At 36.4% G+C, this 17,584-nt stretch overlaps 3 protein-coding genes across 3 annotated transcripts in view; all 3 read right to left on the minus strand.

The window, feature by feature from the left end:
* The window catches only part of LOC136760306 (homeobox protein Hox-A7), a 3,108-nt gene extending 625 nt beyond the window's left edge, over nucleotides 1–2,483 (minus strand). Inside the window, exons 1-2 of the mRNA XM_066715643.1 lie at nucleotides 1,854–2,483; nucleotides 1–871 (exon numbers count right to left, since the gene is read on the minus strand). The exon at nucleotides 1–871 is cut by the window's left edge and continues 625 nt beyond it. Coding sequence (XP_066571740.1) covers nucleotides 600–871; nucleotides 1,854–2,235 — 654 coding nt within the window. The 5' untranslated portion in view covers nucleotides 2,236–2,483 and the 3' untranslated portion in view covers nucleotides 1–599. The remainder of the gene's footprint in view (nucleotides 872–1,853) is intronic.
* A 4,188-nt stretch (nucleotides 2,484–6,671) lies between these two features.
* hoxa9b (homeobox A9b) lies at nucleotides 6,672–9,380 on the minus strand. The gene is made up of 2 exons (XM_066715644.1): nucleotides 8,498–9,380; nucleotides 6,672–7,878 (listed from the first exon to the last, which is right to left on the minus strand). Exons 1-2 carry the CDS (start codon nucleotides 9,042–9,044, stop codon nucleotides 7,640–7,642), a joined length of 786 nt encoding a protein of 261 aa, XP_066571741.1. The 5' UTR covers nucleotides 9,045–9,380; the 3' UTR covers nucleotides 6,672–7,639.
* A 4,518-nt stretch (nucleotides 9,381–13,898) lies between these two features.
* On the minus strand, nucleotides 13,899–17,269 carry hoxa10b (homeobox A10b). The gene is made up of 2 exons (XM_066715645.1): nucleotides 16,325–17,269; nucleotides 13,899–15,017 (listed from the first exon to the last, which is right to left on the minus strand). The coding sequence occupies exons 1-2, from the start codon at nucleotides 17,109–17,111 to the stop codon at nucleotides 14,743–14,745; spliced, it is 1,062 nt and encodes a 353-aa protein (XP_066571742.1). The 5' UTR covers nucleotides 17,112–17,269; the 3' UTR covers nucleotides 13,899–14,742.
* Nucleotides 17,270–17,584: the final 315 nt, after the last annotated feature.

The raw sequence follows: 17,584 nt of genomic DNA on the forward strand, positions 1-17,584 counted from the left end.
CGTATTTATTTACAAAACTCACATTTTACATGCATACTATATTACACAGTAAAAACAAATGAGTTAAAGTAGGTAGCTTTTCTGATTTGTAAGGTAGTTAAGGAATGTTACTGTTTCTCCAATACTTACCAAAGATAATAATAATAATAATAATAATAATAATAATAATAATAATAATAATAATAATAATAATATAGAAAGAGTTAACTCGGAATAGGTAGGTTTTGCTTTTGTTTAATGCACATGCCCGTAAAGTAAAACCCGAGGAGCTTTTAATAGGTAGTTTCATTAGTGCTTTAAAATGCTAGGCCTGCAGTCTAAATACTGAATCTCATTGTTTTCTCCTTCCTGGAATTGGTTTAGTATGTAAGAGTCCAAAATGTTGTACTTCCCTGACAGAACTCACCACTAATTAGTGGAAACAAATATTTAAAATCGTCACAAGAACATGTAAAATACAAATGAAATCCTGCTGATTCTAAACAACACAATGAACAGATGTTGAAAGCTTGCACTGGCTGAGAATTAGTCCCTTCATTGGTCCTAACTTGTTCACATTATAAACGTGTGCACGTTCATGGTTGGCCTGTTTGTGTGTTTCAGTCTTCCTCCTCCTCGTCCTCCTCTTCCTTCTCCTCCGCTGTGGATTTGGGGGCTGTGCTGGAGATGGAGCTGTCTTCCTTGTGCTCTTTCTTCCACTTCATCCTGCGGTTCTGAAACCAGATTTTGATCTGCCTCTCGGTGAGGCACAGGGCATGGGCGATCTCGATGCGCCGCCGGCGAGTCAGATAGCGGTTGAAATGAAACTCCTTCTCCAGCTCCAGGGTCTGGTACCGGGTGTAGGTCTGTCTGCCCCGCTTTCTGTCAGCACCTGGAAGCACAGGGACACTGCTATCATAACACGTATTATTATTATTATTATTATTATTATTATTATTATTATTATTATTATTATTATTATTGTGCTGCAAAAACTATGGGAGGCGATTTCCATCTTAAAATCCAACCTGATAAGCTAATAATAATTATTATTATAATGATAATATAGTTTTATTCATTTTGTTTGTTATTCAAAATTAAAAAGGTAGAACGAGGTTATTGTTTGGAATTAAGGGGAAAATTCACACATAAATTGAAATAAATAAATCTCAGACCTTTCTTACCAGCGTAAAATCCCCAAAATGAAAGACTACAATTCAGTGCCTTCTTATAAAGAGGGCAAACGAAAATAAACTCATTGACTTCACTGCGTCAATTTTTAAAAAGTTGCAGCAATGATCTCCATCACAAATGTGTATGTATGTATGTGTATGTAGTGTATATAACATATATACACACACAAACACAGATAAACAGATGTGTGTGTGTGTGAGAGAGAGAGAGAGAGAGAGACATATAGCTACTACTATTTGATAAATAAATATAAATATTGGATAATAATAACATAATAATAAATAAATAAATAATAATAGCATATAATAATGTTACCATAAAGATTGTTTCCCCTTGAAAATCTGCTGTACATTAGGCTACGTTTTAAATATTTTGCTTAAAAAAAGGAGAAAAATAAAAGGAAATATACACAATTGGAATCTATACAAGAGAGGACATAAACAAGCCATATACCATTGTGCTGAACTTTAAAGCAACGGAAGTCCAATGAATTTACGAGGATGGAACTCATTACTTGCGCAATAAAAGTTTTATGATTCTCATTTACATACAATGCCACAGGCTTTCCACGACGAAGGCAACCCAGGCAATAATTAAAAACATAAAGCCTCTGCACTGGCAGGGATTTTAAAGGCACATTCAGAGCCGAAACCTGCTTTTCAGACACATTTTGCCCCTACCTGAACTTCTCATCCAGGGGTACATCCGGAGATTGCTATCAGCCTGAGAGTGGATGCTCAGGGGGTCCGTTTTGTCGCAGTTGCCTTTGGCCAGGTCGTTGCAATGGACGGGCATGTTCTGGTCAAACGAGTTGCAGGGCAGGTTGTAGGCGTCCGAGCCCAGGTTGTACCCGGAGGTGAACACCGAGTGGTTCTGGTAGATGGCATTATTGACGCTGTAGAGCCCGGGTAGAGACGAGGAGAAGGCGGCTGTCCCCGGTCCATATGCGGCTCTCTGAGCGCCGGGTGCGAAAGAGCAGGAGGACTGGTCTACATTGGGAAACAGGGAAGTCCCCGCCGCATATTTGCTAAAAAGACTATTCACATAATAAGAAGAACTCATAATTTGGGCCGTTGATTTGTTGGCCGGGACTCTTCGGTGTCGTTTTTACGAGGTAGCGTGATAAATGACAGCATTACACCCCAGATTTACACCAAACCCCATTTTCCTGAGAGCCCAGCTAGCGTGATCACGTCACCCACCCGTGTGACTGGAGCGGCCAATGGCTCCGTGCATCTGGAGTGAAGGGCATTCCTGCAGCTGATGCTTTCAAAATATAGCAGCACCATATCCATAAATAAATAAATAAAGGCTGGACAATAATGGATTAAGTTAATGAAAGGTTTTCCGTTTATTAGTAAAAAAATTAAAATAAAGAAATGCACAGTTAGTATCCGGTAACTCACTTTGTATCTGGTCGGTCGCTGCTGCACAAATCTAACACCCAGCAGCCAAAAGGGTTAGGAATTATACCCAGGAAACCAAAATACAATTATAGAGACAAACCACAAACACACACACACACACACACACACATACGTGTTTGTGTGCGTGTGTATATGTGTAGGATGGTCAATAGATCATAAATACACGCACACTAGCTTTTCAAAATAATGTATTAATGTCTGTTTATGTTCACGCAAATCATGCAAAGGTTATTTTGTTTTTTTCATGCTTTTTACAACGCAAATGAAACGTGAAACCGCAGCGAATCAAAACATTTATACATGTAAGTGTGTGACTTTTGTGTGTGTGTATATATATATTTAATAATAGGCCTACCTAATACTCGATGTCGAGATTACATTTCGGAAAAAGGAAAGAAGAATAGACTACCATCATGTTTTAAAATTGTAATTTGTATGGCGAGTGAATCAAATGTATGATTTTGATTAGATAGATTGAAGAGGTAACTTTCATCACATACAACTTCGAATGGGCCATATCGTACTATTTCTTAAACAAAGTGTATTTTGAAATGAATGAATTAAAGTAATTTCAAGGTTCCCTGTCATGGTTTGTTTGGTATTATTTTACACAAATACTTGTTATCAGATTACATTTGAAATGTGTTTATATTGCAAAGCAGCTACATCAATAATTCTACACAATCTAAACAAAACTACCCGGCTGAATAATTTGAATCACTTCGCATGGTCGCTATTTTTAGAACTCATTACATTTTTTGTAGTTCTTTAAAGTGCCATGAAGCATAAAAATACATTTAAAAACATACCTTTTAAAAATGTTGCTCCTTAATCAGTTCTTCCTTGGCAAAATGATGTTACATTCCTGAACAGAACAATATATTCACTATTGTGACTCCAGCTTCTCTCCCGTCCTAATCCTCTATCTGAGCCCGAAGCCGAATACCCAGCAAGAATAAAGCATCTCCACCCAGCTATATGGGCACCATAAACACTAATGAGAGCAAATAAATTCCTTTCGTCAACACGGAGAGCGAGAAGTTGCTGTTTTTATTTCAAGTAACTAACCGCCAGATTGTTGCTAAAATCTATATTATACAAATCTGTGTATTCAAACAATCATTCCTACAAAACACGTTTTGTTTATGTTTGTATTACCTGATACAGAATTTGTTTTTATTTATTTTCATATGTATAATGTATTATTGCTTTTTGTTGATATATTTATAACATTTTAAGAGAAGAAATGCACGCAGTTTTTAAATACCGTATGCAGTATTGAAATAGTGCTTAATAATAATACACAATATAAACAAGAACCACTCCAACAATTACAACAATAATACATGTGCATTGAAACGTATGCACCAATTTTTCAAATATGTTATATATCTATCATTACATAATTGTAAATTATATATCATTTTGTTTTTCGAAATTATTTCAAATGTATACAGTTATCGTGATAGTTTTAAAGTTTGCGTCAATCCAAATTAAATTGATTATATATATATATTTTAATATATAAATTGAATATTTGTGTGTGTGTGTGTCGGGGGGGTGTATTAGGACATATTTTGCTCATAATAGATAATGCACTAAAGTATTTAATTTTAAATGAACGGCTAAACAATCCTCGAAAGCGTGTATAGGCCTAATCTAGTAAATGTATTTCATGCTATGTTGCATGTTTCCTATCATACATATTATACATCGGATATTAGATCCTATGATAAACTGAAGAATAATAAAATAATAAAAGAGGCCATAACGTAAGCGGAAAGCAGGAACTATAGTGGTGTATTTTCAGTAAAAATAAGAGTATACTTTGTAAAAAATAAAATAAAAGCAACGTTTGGATTAATACCCATGAATACACTGCAACAATATTGACACAACTGTTATAGTTGTGTTATATTATTATATTATATTATATTACATATTTAAAAGACGAAGTAAACAAGCCTCAAATTCTTCATAATCCGACCTTTCTAAAATGTGGAGACATAGGCTATAGGTTATGTATATTTATATCACCGTATATATTATTTATATACACATATGTGTGTGTGTTAATGTATGTATCGTCTGTATTTCTTAAGCGTATAGAACAAGAAACAAAACAAAAACTCTGTCCGTGGAAACACAAACACCATGAAAATAATTAACACTAGCCTCCTGGCTAACTAAATATGCCCACAGAAAGAATAACTCATATAAAGGGTTACAGAATAATATCGATTACATAGAATCTCCTCAGCAACACCCGGCGTGTATATTTATCATCAAAACACATCAGCAATGAAGTTTAAACTCCGTGAATTGATCTAACGGAGATCATTGCAGTCCTATGTTTGACTACACACTGATACAAGGCGGCACATACAGAGGATCTATATCAAAATCATTAACGATTAATTAAATAGATTTTCCATTTGTTTGTATTTGTATAACAGTGCAAATAATCTAAGATGATATTTATGCTGAATATATAGAGCAGAAGGTTGTTTCTCCAAGTGATTTCATCCATAATTTCCCGGCTGAAAGTGGCTTTTGGGGAGCGGTTGCGGCTGTTTGGTGGAACAATGCTGCCACCTACTGTTGGCCTGTGGAAATAACGTGAAACACAATGCGTGAAACCCAGTAGAGGAGTCGCAAAAGCAGGGTTTTGTGTGGTTGGTTGTTGTTTTTTTAGGTGTTATTTTATTAATTAATAATATATATTTAGTTGATTATATTTACTTTAACACAATAACATTATATACGTAAATATTAGGAAGAACCTTGATGTTGGTGCTCTTGGAAATACTATAGTCACAATAGGGTAAACATGCTCTAAATCTGTTCATGGCCTTGAACATTGTCTGTAAAAGAAACGAATGCAGACGTGCACATATAACGAGGCCCTTGTTATGGTTGCGTGTTCTCTGTTTGCGCAGGCAGCCGGTTGGAGCTCTGTTCCTAAGGGCGCAGGTACAACAAAGCGCGCAGGATATCTCTGGGCCCCCCTCCGAAAGAGCTCAATAAAGAAAGTTATTTCCGCCAGCCTTTTGTGTAAAGCAGCAGAAAACAACAAACGGATGGTCTATTCTGGAAACAGCCTAATTGTGGCTGGACAGTTGTAAACTAATTAAAAGTCAAATTCCAGACAGTATACCAGACCCTGCGTTTTATTGCACAGTCTCTGTACAAGCCTTTGAAGTTTGCTCCATCTGCAAGAGAGGGCGTCACAACACTTTAAAATAAACGACAAGATTCGAGGGGAAAGGTACTGAACTGCTTTTTAAACAAAAGTACACATAAACATATAGTAACACAGGCACATATTTTTGAGATTAATATTGCTGTTATTTCATTCTTTAAAGATTCTGTCAGCATTCGGCCTCTTACTTGTGTCCTCTTCTGTCTCCCTGAAGCGTTTTACACCCCATAAACGGCTGCAGGGGTAATTTTCTTTTATTGCTGTATATGGCTCACAACATCCTATGCCAAGACATGCAGCTATCTGCATCGCCCTGTCTGTCTCGATTAATAAATAAATACATACATAAATACAGTTAGTAAGATTTGCTTAGTAAGGTTTAAAAAAATGTAATTGAATTTTTTTTTTACTACAAATTAGTGTCGATCCATTGCTGAGATTATACGAATCCATTTGCTTTTATACATATGTATATTTCCAATATTGTATCATGCATTTTTATATTCACTGTTTTGACTAATACTTAAACAATAAAAAAACAACATACAATTCCAGTTTTGTTTAATTACTGGAATGTGATTAAACCGTTTCTTGTATATAAGAACACGTTTTAAGTCTAACATTATTGTGCGTGTATATATTTCATTTGACTTTTTATGGCAAGAGTTTAAAGTGTGTGCGTGTAAATTAATGTATATTTATGATCAATTGGGCTTTCTTAAACGTATCTCGAAATATATGTATTTTATTTGAATTCTCGGGATAAGCGTTTTGGAGTTATCACGGGCAGGAAAATACTGGAGTGAGAAAAACAGAGGCCTGTGGAAATAAATGTATTCAAATGAAGAAATGAGACCTTAACAATGATGTTCAAGAAGATTTTCAGAGGCATTCGTTTTTTATTAAAATACAAACTGGACTACATTTGAAAACAGACAGGTTTGGTCAACAGGCCATGAGGTAATCATTCCAGAAAGCATACAGTGTTTTCTTACAAATAAATGCCCCTTAATTGGATTGTAGTAATTATTATTCTAAGACTTTACAAACGTAGTAAAGCACTATTCCATTACCAACAACATCACATTAAGTTTTGTCAATATTTTTTTTAATGGATATAGGTAGTTCAGGGACATATAGGTAGTCAAAACATTTAACATTGTACATCATATCAAACACATTCTCCCTTCTCATTTGACAGACTGCATATCACCATTTTGCATTAAATTAAATATGTATATTTAAGAGGGGTTCACAGAAGCACATGCACCCAATGTAAAAAAAAGAAAGATAAAATCTCAGTACCTGCAATAATTGCTCTGTATTTTTTCTTTCATTTTAATTGCAGCCACTTGTTCTAATTTACAAAATGACTACAGTTTAAGCGATGCTCTCTTTTCCAACCTGAGTTAAATCGAGAAACTACAATCAAAACTGACACAACACGGAAAAATCGACAATGTCCAGTTACAAACAATTACAACACGAAAGACACAATTTCAAGTATGGCAGCAGATGGGTCTGCAACATGGAAAACAATAACTTAGCAGGACTACACACACGGGCATGTGCAGACCACGGATTTGTGCAGCACAAGGTAGTTTTAAAGGAAAAACACCGAGAATATTTCAAATAATACAACGTTTTACAAATACATCTGTCATTTAAGTCCCCGTTGCTTTATGAAATTCAAGGACTCGTTTAAAAATAGAATAAGATAAATGCAAAATTAAAGTTGGGCTAATGTCCTTAAATAAAACAGCTCGAATATTTTCAGTGTTTGTTTGTTCTCGTGTTTTTTTTTTCTTTCTTTCTCTCTCTGCAGCGTTCTTTAATATTAATCATCCTTCGGCCGATCTTTATTGATTTTCTTCATCTTCATCCTCCTGTTCTGAAACCAAATTTTGACCTGTCTTTCGGTGAGATTTAGGAGTCTTGCCACTTCGTATCTACGGTCTCTGGTGAGGTACATGTTAAACAAAAACTCCTTTTCCAACTCTAATGTCTGGTGCTTAGTGTAAGGGCAGCGTTTTTTTCTTGTCGACCTCGCATGAAGCCAGTTTGAAGAAGGATTATCTGAAAGAAGGTTTCAAGAATGTGAAAATGTGTATGACAGACACATGGCACTATTTATATTTTTAGTGAAGCAGTTGTATAATTGGAGCCCGCAAACAAATACATTTCATTGTGCAATGGTTGTCCACCTCTGTTCAATCAAGGAGTTATTGATTCTACCCCTCCCCCATAACAAAATAGTTTACATGACAAGATGTTGGGATTAATACATTATCCCTGGTATAATTAAATAATAATAATAATAATAATAATAATAATAATAATAATAATAATAATACGTTAACATTTCCTTAATGGTTAAAAGGATGTGCTAATAAAGGACAGCAAAGCTAACCAGAGAACTATACAATTAAATCAACTCAGTACAAGTGCTGTCGTGTATTATAAAGAATTTCAACCATTATATTTACATATTACAGTGTGACATTATGATAGATGAAGCATTACTCAAATACCACTAACCACATACAAATGCGGTTGCCATCTACAGTACCACTTTAGTTTTTAGCATTTGAATAGCTTTTCCATGCATCTCCATTTCTACTTGCGCAAGAACATAAACATATACATACACTAATAGATCACACATAGAAAATACAATAATGTAGATGGCACTTACTAGCATCAACTTCTGATTTCTCCTCGGCTGACACATTCTCTCCATTCCCGTCGGAAAAGGCTACTTCGCTGGGATGCTTCTCCTTCTCTGCCGGGGAGGATCCAGTGGCAAAATCGGACAGAACCAGGGTGTGCGTCTCAAACGTGGCGCAGTCGCCTCTCCGGCTCAGAGGCTCGGGTTTGACACCGTACTGCCTGTTCGATGGTAATCCGGGGAAAGGCAGGGATCCAGACATGGGCTCCAGTAACCAAGACCTCAAGTACCTTCCATCGGACTCCCCAGCTGGCCCTTGGTGATGCGCATACGGATGGTAGACCGAGGCCACACTGCTGGGAGGCTGAGCATGCACGGGGCTCCAGGATGTGCCAAACACAGAGGATTTCGTCTGGAAACTGCATGGGGTCAGCTCGGTGTGCTCGGGCAAAGCTGGCTGTCTTGCTTGTTGAACCCCTGGACCAGTGGGATATCTGGGCTGTAAAGGATCCTCACTCTCGTGGATAATAAGAGAGTCCACATAATAATTACTGAGAGTCCCTGAAGCCGACATTGCATGCAATAAACACACATATACACAAACACACACACACACACACGCCACACATACACCGGACTATGTTCACAAAATAAGAAACTAGAATTCAAGCAGCAACTTGGCCTCACAAAGACTACAGTCAGCTAATAAGTTGCGCGCAGACTGGCGCCCCATTGGGCCCCCGGGCCACGTGACCGCACGGCAGCACAATAAAGAATAAATCAGTGCGCCGGCTGTTAAAGGGTCACTGTTTTCCAGTCGTCATTTTTTATAGCAAAGCCATATGTTTTTATGCAAAGGGATATTATTTGATATCTACAGTAAAGTTTATTTTAATCGTAGCCAAAAGAGATTAAAATCTCAGCTTTGCAGAGGGACTTGTAGGGGACTAGTTCATGTCAGCATGAATCAATCTATCAGAGGCCTTTTCTCTACCGAATAACTTACACTCGTTAACCTTCACATTAAATTAAACAGTGAATGAAACAATGCGTGATATAATATTGGTGAAAGCGGTCTGACATCAGGGGGAAAAGTTTTATTTTGCATTACGCATTTAAACCCGCATCACTACGTGTATGTAGGTATGTATATGTGTGTGTTTGTGTATATATAGAATCTCTCTCTCTCTCTCTCTCTCTCTCTCTCTATATATATATATATATATATATATATATATATATATATAGTTTATGAAAATATGACGTGAATGGCTAGCCTTGTGTTATATTATTTGTCAAGGAAATTTAGCGGTGCATTCTGCATTGCGGAGATAAAAGTAGGACTTGCACACACATGTGTTTTTGACTCTGTATGCATTGGGGAAAACGTGTTGTGACCCCCATGCGTTGTAACAATGTTAAGTGCAGACTGATGTGAAAATTATAATAACTAATACAGCTTTCTGTGTGTAATGATTTCACTGGAGGTAAAGGTCTGAAATATAAGGGCCAGGTTGAAGACGAGAAAACGGGCCTTTTTGTCACGGATATGTTATATTATCGAAGTATTGCGCTCACATATAAATACAGCTTATTATACAATACAGGCCTGAACGTTTGAGAGTTTTGTTTTCTTCAAAGTTTTTATTTATGTTTTACTTTTCATCTTTCTCTTTTTATATTGCCAGTCATTTGAGCGAGGGGGCTTATACTCTGCAAAATGCAAACAGCAATTTTATTATCGGGTTACTTTTAAATAACACTTTACTTCGTGGAAATACATCAAGACAAAAACATTTTATAAAAACAGCTATTCATAAATAATAGAAACTATCATTATTTAATTGGATAAAGGAAATAAAAACACATAGAGCTACTTGTATAATTTTTTAAGCTTTGAAACGTATCCTGTCTATTTTCCGTTATTGTATCAGTGTTTTGACAGGATTTGCCGGCCAGCCTGTAGTTCAGACTCTGCTCTCGTTTCTTCCTTTGTCCGCCTGCGTTTGGCGTTCAAGGCGGAGGGTTACAGCGCATTGGACCCGTGTGATGCGACCTGTTCGATCAAGTGCAGTATTTGAAACTGGTGATGAGAATATATTTTAGTTTTTCTGAACGCTAAGATATTATGACTTTAATGAAAATGAAAGACAGGCCTGCACCAAGCAGGTTATAGTCTATATGTGTTAATGCATAGAAAACGTAACAGTGAAAAAAGTAAGCAGTTGTACGTTGTTAAAGTCCGTTTCCATTTTATACGAGATAATTGTTGAACTTAATAATAACCTCTTAAATGCACTTGAAAATAAAAGTACTGGTGTTCAAAGCTCATTTTTGTCCATACAAAACCAGGAACCTGGTAAGAAAGAAAAGACTTAGGACCATAAATACAATAAACTTTAGTCACTCTCTAATAATAAGCCACACAGTATTATTATTATTATTATTATTATTATTATTATTATTATTATTATTATTTATATTATTCTTTAATCATTAATATTAGTATTGTTAATAATAATAATAATAATAATAATAATAATAATAATAATAGTATTATTATTAATAACATTATCATTGCTGTTGTTTTTGTTATACAGTTTCCACGAAGCAGAATATATATTGCACTCCATCTTAATTGTAAAATGAATTAATATGAGATCTGCACGTGTATGGTGTGGTTATGGTCAGTTTTGGTCTGGAACCCATGAGTGAAATAAAGGCTTGAATGTACTAAATACATTAACCTATACAGTGAATATTATCGGTATTCGTTTCAACACAACAACCTTAAAATAATTTAAATTAAATAGTGGGTGTATTGTGTAGTAAGAATAAAATGACACACTATGCCTTTGTAAATCTGTATTTAAATATTTTAAAAGGGGTCAACAGAAACGCTCGTATGCTACAATATATGTGTATTGTTTTAAATTGTAGAGCAATTGAAGCAGCAAAATCTTACAGCAGTAACATAACTTTGTGAAGTGTAGAAAATAATCATGTTTTTGTACCAACAAAACTCGATTTTGTCGAAATACAACAACAGTGATATTATATTATTATTATTATTATTATTATTATTATTATTATTATTAATAATAATAATAATACTTTGTATTATTATCATTATTATTATTATCATTATACGAGTAATATTATATCAAAATACACAAGTAACAAAAAACATACTGTTTAACAAAATCATCAGAACAAAAATAAAAATGGTTGATTTGTACAAGAAGAAAGATCACGCCGCAAGGCAGTATTTTACTACTCTGTTTATTGCCATACAATAAAGTAAAGCTGGACTAAAAGAAACAACTCAAAACAACAAATATTTTTCCAAAATTGATTATTGTGTAGTTATTGTAATGCTAAAGGTATCGTTAAACATGGAAACTTATTTTAAAATATAAGTGAGGGACGCCATTTCTTCAACGTGAAGCAATAAAGTATCAACATAGTTTCTTGGGCTTTAAATACATGTATTTTATTTATTTTTATCCCTGACTGACACATTGAACGGATCAATCCCATATTACAAGATCAACGAGCAAATACAGAGAAAATGGGATAAAACAAATCTAAATGTAACAGAAAGATAGATAGATAAACAGATAGACAGAAAGATAGACAGGTAGATAGATAAACAGATACCTAGACGGTGTAACCTTCTTTCAGAGGTAAAACAATCTGATTCGGTAAATAAATAAGGTGAATTAAATTCCATTAAAGAGAGATAGAGTAAGTGCTATGAAGTTATCTGCAGGCGTTATTTACTTGACTTGTCGTAGATACTGAGTTTCCCTGTCTCATCCCCACGTCAGTAATGCAGGCCCTGTTTGTGTTTGTGTTTTGTCTGTTGCGATGCAGACCATACGGCGCTCTGCTGGGAGTCCGGCTCTCTCGGGCACCTTGGAGTCAGACTGTCATGCAATGGTCATAACCGAGGCCTTCTGACTCCTTATCGTGGGTTTCAGAGAAACGCCTTCTACCACTTTCCAAGTACACGACTATCCACTCATTTTCTCTAAAAGTCGTGTATATAAATGTGTGTGTGTGTGTGTGTGTGTGTGTGTGTTTATGTTTGTATGTGTGTTAAAGACGCAAGATGTTACAGATAGTTTGATAGCCCACTCAATTACAGAAGCACGTATTGCACGTTTGATTAAGAAAAACAGCATTCAATGTAAATGATATGAACACGCTGAAAGATTAGTTATAGTTTTCCAAAACAAGCAGAACACAACAACATTGAAGAGACACAATTTAAACCTATAAATTGAACATACATTAAATATAAATAATCGAATTAATTTAATTTAACATACACCTGACCTTGATTGTTACCAGAGAAAAAGAAGTGATTGAAACAAAAATAGTTGCACTTGGCCGATTTTTTTTACAGCAAATATAAGCCATTTCACAGCTGCGATGTCGGTAACTGGGGCAGTTAAGGCAGTTTCGTGTTGTAGGAATAGAAAATGGAGCCCAACAACATGAAACTACCTAGACCACTCGACAGTCTCAGATCCTCTAAACGTCAGACGGAAAAGCTTCCAATTTTTGGTGAATATAACAATATATATAATTCAGTATTATCCTTACTATGCAGCTGGATTTCAGCAGTTAGAAGATTTGATCCCGCAAGATAAAATACAATCTACTCAAACATTCAAACATTTCAAACATTTACAAAATGTTGTAACAAACTAAATTAAATGAATATCTTTAAAACGTTTTGCAAATAAGTGAAGTAATAAATAGGAGCAGGCGTGGGTATAATGTATCACACACACACATACAGTAAACAAGTTTACATAGGCGACACATACATTGATTTCGTATTTCTTTGGGCTCACCTTTGAATCTCCCTTCCTGTGAAGGCTCTTGAAAATTAACTTCCCTGCTTTCGGGGAATCGCTGGTAACTTTGTGGCTCAAAGAAAACCAATTTCCTATACTTAAGAAAGGTAATTTGCTTCCTCTGTGTTTGCAGCTTTCAGTCAACTGAAACCACTCGTCCAGGACAGCAACAATCCAGATATACTAGCAAGTCATAAAACTCAACAAAAGCCGACAAACCTTACAGCACTATTGCTACATAGCCCAGACAAATTACGACCGTCTAGGTAATATTTAAATGGATTCCAACAGTAATTGAGGGGAATGAGGAACACTACTACTTTTCGCGGTAAGCAAATTTCAAACATACAGGAACACACTTCCCACAATAGGTAAAATGACAACGTTGTCAAATTAAACACTTACATGAAATAAAAACCAATAAAAGAAACACACACATTACGTATATATATACATATATATATATATATATATATATATATATATATATATATATATATACGTGTACATAATACACATACAAATAAACATGCACACGCAAAATAATACTAAAACCAGTATTTAGTATCGATAATTTATTTATAACGACAGACACAACATTTAGCTTTCATTAGAACACCGTCTTATTTATTTACACCACAATAAAACTGTTTAGTTTTTTTCACAGTATAGATTGAATAGAATATTCTCTGCCTTTAATTTTACACACCCGTCCCTTTAAAAAAAAAAAATACATTGCCTGGAAAGCATAAAAAACTTTTTTTTTCAGTTTTGTTTGTACACGACACTGTTTACACTGCGTCGCTGTGGCAATAGTTGTACAAATTATCTACATACTCACAAAAACAGGATATACATAAATATCTACAGCTAGCGTTTCGCTAAAAAGAGGTAAGTGGACGTCAGCCCCACGAGTAAGGTGTATACTCCTTTAATGATTGTGCAGATAATCTATAGCTGAATCCTATATGTTCAGTGTTATATACAATATCTTAAAGCTTTAAGAATAAAGCCTCCACACATTGTGTATGCATGCACCACAGTCAATCTCAGTGGAATCTGGAGCTTATTCTACCAATACAGTACACGTCGATATTAGGTCAGTCCAATTCCTTTTAAAGATGTTTTTTATGCACTTATGTCAAAAAGCTGTCCAAAGACCGCGTGTCCTCTTTCCTATTCTATACATCATGTTCTTCGCGAAAAAAATCGAAATAAAACAGACATGTAAACAGGCGAAATACAAAAAAAGTTCTCGATTGAAGCATGTACCCAAACAACATTCACTGAGCAAGAGCACAAAGTCAACTATGCACATCATCTGGGTTCGTGGAAACCTTGACGTGACCCTCACGCTTGTCCAAGGAGATGGCAGGAGTGGATGACCAGGTGGGTGCAGGTTGATCACGAAAAGCTGAAATTCGCAGTCAGTTCCCGGATCCTGTTCTCTCGACTCATCTTCTTCAGTTTCATCCTGCGGTTCTGGAACCAGATCTTGACCTGTCTGTCCGTCAGGTGGACACTGCGACTGATCTCTAGGCGCCGCTCTCGAGTCAGGTACATGTTGAACAGGAACTCCTTCTCCAGCTCCAAAGTCTGGTGCTTGGTGTAGGGACAGCGTTTCTTCCTTCCGCTTTTTGCTGTCAGCCAGTTTGCTGTGTTTTCATTCTTCGTATCTCCTAAAGAAGCAATAGCAGAGCATGTTACAAAATACACATATGCAAGAAAATCTCAGAGAGAAAAAAAGAAAACAAACCAACAAGAAAACATAGGCCTGTAACAATTGCTATATTGTACAAGGCTGTGATTACTTTTGATGTTTCTGTGGCCTGGGCCAAATCCAAACTTTAATCTACCAATGCACACAAAAATACAATACAGTTTGACAGCTGTTTGTCCGAGAAAGGAGTTTGTGTTCCACCTCATGCAAACCTGCAACTAACTCGTTTTTTCTTTGCATGTGCAAGAGGCGGGTGGATCGCAGTTTTTATTTGGTCCGGGCCTGTATATTTCCAGGTCAAATCCAATATAACCTAACCTTACTTATACATATAATGATGTTATAATGTATGAGTTTAGGTTTGATGGTGATGATGATAATTAGTATAAAATGAGCGCGCTAATACATTGTCGTGCATAAAAAAAACTTTAACGCTATACTTTCTTGCCTAAAATAATGAATACGTAAAGTATGGGGAAACGATAACACGTTTTCTTTTTCCTTGAAAAATTTAAATGTTAGTATAGAATTGGGGAACATTTCAGAAACAAATAAATAGCCTAAACAATGTATGTGTATCGTATACGTAAAACTATATAGAAAACTAGCGCACATGCACAAACACACACATACATATCGTATTTAATTTGTATTGCTCTTCACAATATTGAAATTTAACACTGCCTACACAAAATGTGTATAGTTTCCATGGACAAAGCCTGCAGTCAGATATAATAATAATAATAATAATAATAATAATAATAATAATAATAATAATAATAAACACCATGGGTTTAAGTTAGAGGTAGACACACATATATTTTACAGAGAGAAGTACAATAAATACTTTAAATGGTATGTGATATTTAAATGTTAATACTGACAGACACACACAGGATTCTTCAAAGAGGTTCAAAATCATAAAGCATATTTCACTCCCTTTATAGGTTTATTTATTGCATGTACTTAATGTTTGCTTTGGACGCTGAACAAATATCATACTTAATCTCCGTGGTTTTCTGAAACGATTGTGGGAATTATTAGTCATTTTCTGGAATATGTTATGTATATATTTATAAACTGGTTTGGATTGACTGCGGATTTCAGCTGTTAAACCAGAAGTAGACGTGCATTTTAACAGCAGTGCTTACACACAAATATAAAAAGTTCACAGGGTCAGTAAAACCCTGCTCGTCGTCATACCTGTCATTGTCTTGGCCGAGCCTTATTGCCATCTCCACACATGCATGGTGGCAGTTCACCTACCTTTGGACGCTTTGTCGGGACTTGTTTTGCCATTCTCTGTGGGGTCTGGAGAGGAGTCCTCTGCAGCCGAAGAGACCCTGTTCTCCTCCTCTCTTTGGGGGACGCACGGTAAAGTGCTGGGGGCTGCCTCCTCACTGCCTCTCCTGCCAGTCTCTGTAGAGGCAGCGGACGACGGCGGCGTCTCGAAACGGACCGGCGGTTGCAGGACAAACGGAGACGAACTCGACTGAACACCGTGATACACCTTTGAAGTTGCATAAGTCTGAGAGAGGCGGAAGTAACCAGGTACAGGAACCGTGCCGCCCTCACTGACGGCGCAGGAGCCAGATGTTAGCCTTGAATAGGACAGGTCTTCTGCCGTTGACCCTTTTGGACACTTCTCCGACTCGTAAAGGCAATAGGCGCTCTCCTCCTTAATGCTCGGCGAGAAGGAACAGGGCGCTACCTGCTGATTCGCAGGTGGGTCCATGCGGCATGATCTCGGTGGATCCAGCCATACCTCCATCCCGGGCATGTACGGGCTGGAGGTGGGAACCATATTCTGGGAGTTCGCCTCGCTCCGTTTACTTAATCCTGGAAAAAATCCACAATTGGGTAGTCCGTAAGGCAGCTCAGAAGCTGGTGGCAAGTAAACGCCACTGCCCTGATAGTAGGCGCCACCGCTTTCGGCTCGGCTGGCACTGATCAAGGAGTCTACTAGAAATGAGTTTCCAGCCGGGCTGTCTGAGCATGACATTGTTGTGGTATAATTTGGCGAGGGGAGAAGATAGCCCTTTCTGGCTGACATTTCTTGTGCAAAACATGGTGAATATGATTAGAGATACCCCCAGTGCACGGTGCGAGCAGACAGCCAATTGAAACCAGAACGCACTTGGAGACTCCTCCCCACAGGAGCTTTACGCAATGGCGATGGGGTCAAATCTATCTCTGCCGTCAGTGGAAAAGATAGAAAAATCAGAACATTGATATCACTTCAGTTTCATTTCAAACAGACTTATGCGTGAAATTTGTAACCTAAAAAGGAGTAGGACGTCTTATTTTATGTGGAAGTATAGGTACAATTAAATGTAATATATATATATATATATATATAGTGCGAGCATGTTTGTAACTACTAATGGATAATAATGTATTATAGTTTTCATCTTCTAAATCCAACGGTACTCTTTAAGGGTATCAATGTTAAACGGGCACATGCATACTTTCGTATACAATATAGTTAATATAGTTGTATAACAAGGTATATATTTACTTAAATTT

Source organism: Amia ocellicauda, chromosome 10, assembly GCF_036373705.1.
Source record: "Amia ocellicauda isolate fAmiCal2 chromosome 10, fAmiCal2.hap1, whole genome shotgun sequence".
Taxonomy (NCBI): domain Eukaryota; kingdom Metazoa; phylum Chordata; class Actinopteri; order Amiiformes; family Amiidae; genus Amia; species Amia ocellicauda.

Coding starts and splice junctions, on each gene's coding strand:
- hoxa9b (XM_066715644.1), bottom strand. CDS start 9,044: ATGTCGGCTTCAGGGACTCTCAGTAATTATTATGTGGACTCTCTTATT. Junction 7,879..8,497: donor GAAATCAGAAGTTGATGCTA/GTAAGTGCCATC, acceptor ACCTTCTTTCAG/ATAATCCTTCTTCAAACTGG.
- hoxa10b (XM_066715645.1), bottom strand. CDS start 17,111: ATGTCAGCCAGAAAGGGCTATCTTCTCCCCTCGCCAAATTATACCACA. Junction 15,018..16,324: donor TCCCGACAAAGCGTCCAAAG/GTAGGTGAACTG, acceptor TTGCTTCTTTAG/GAGATACGAAGAATGAAAAC.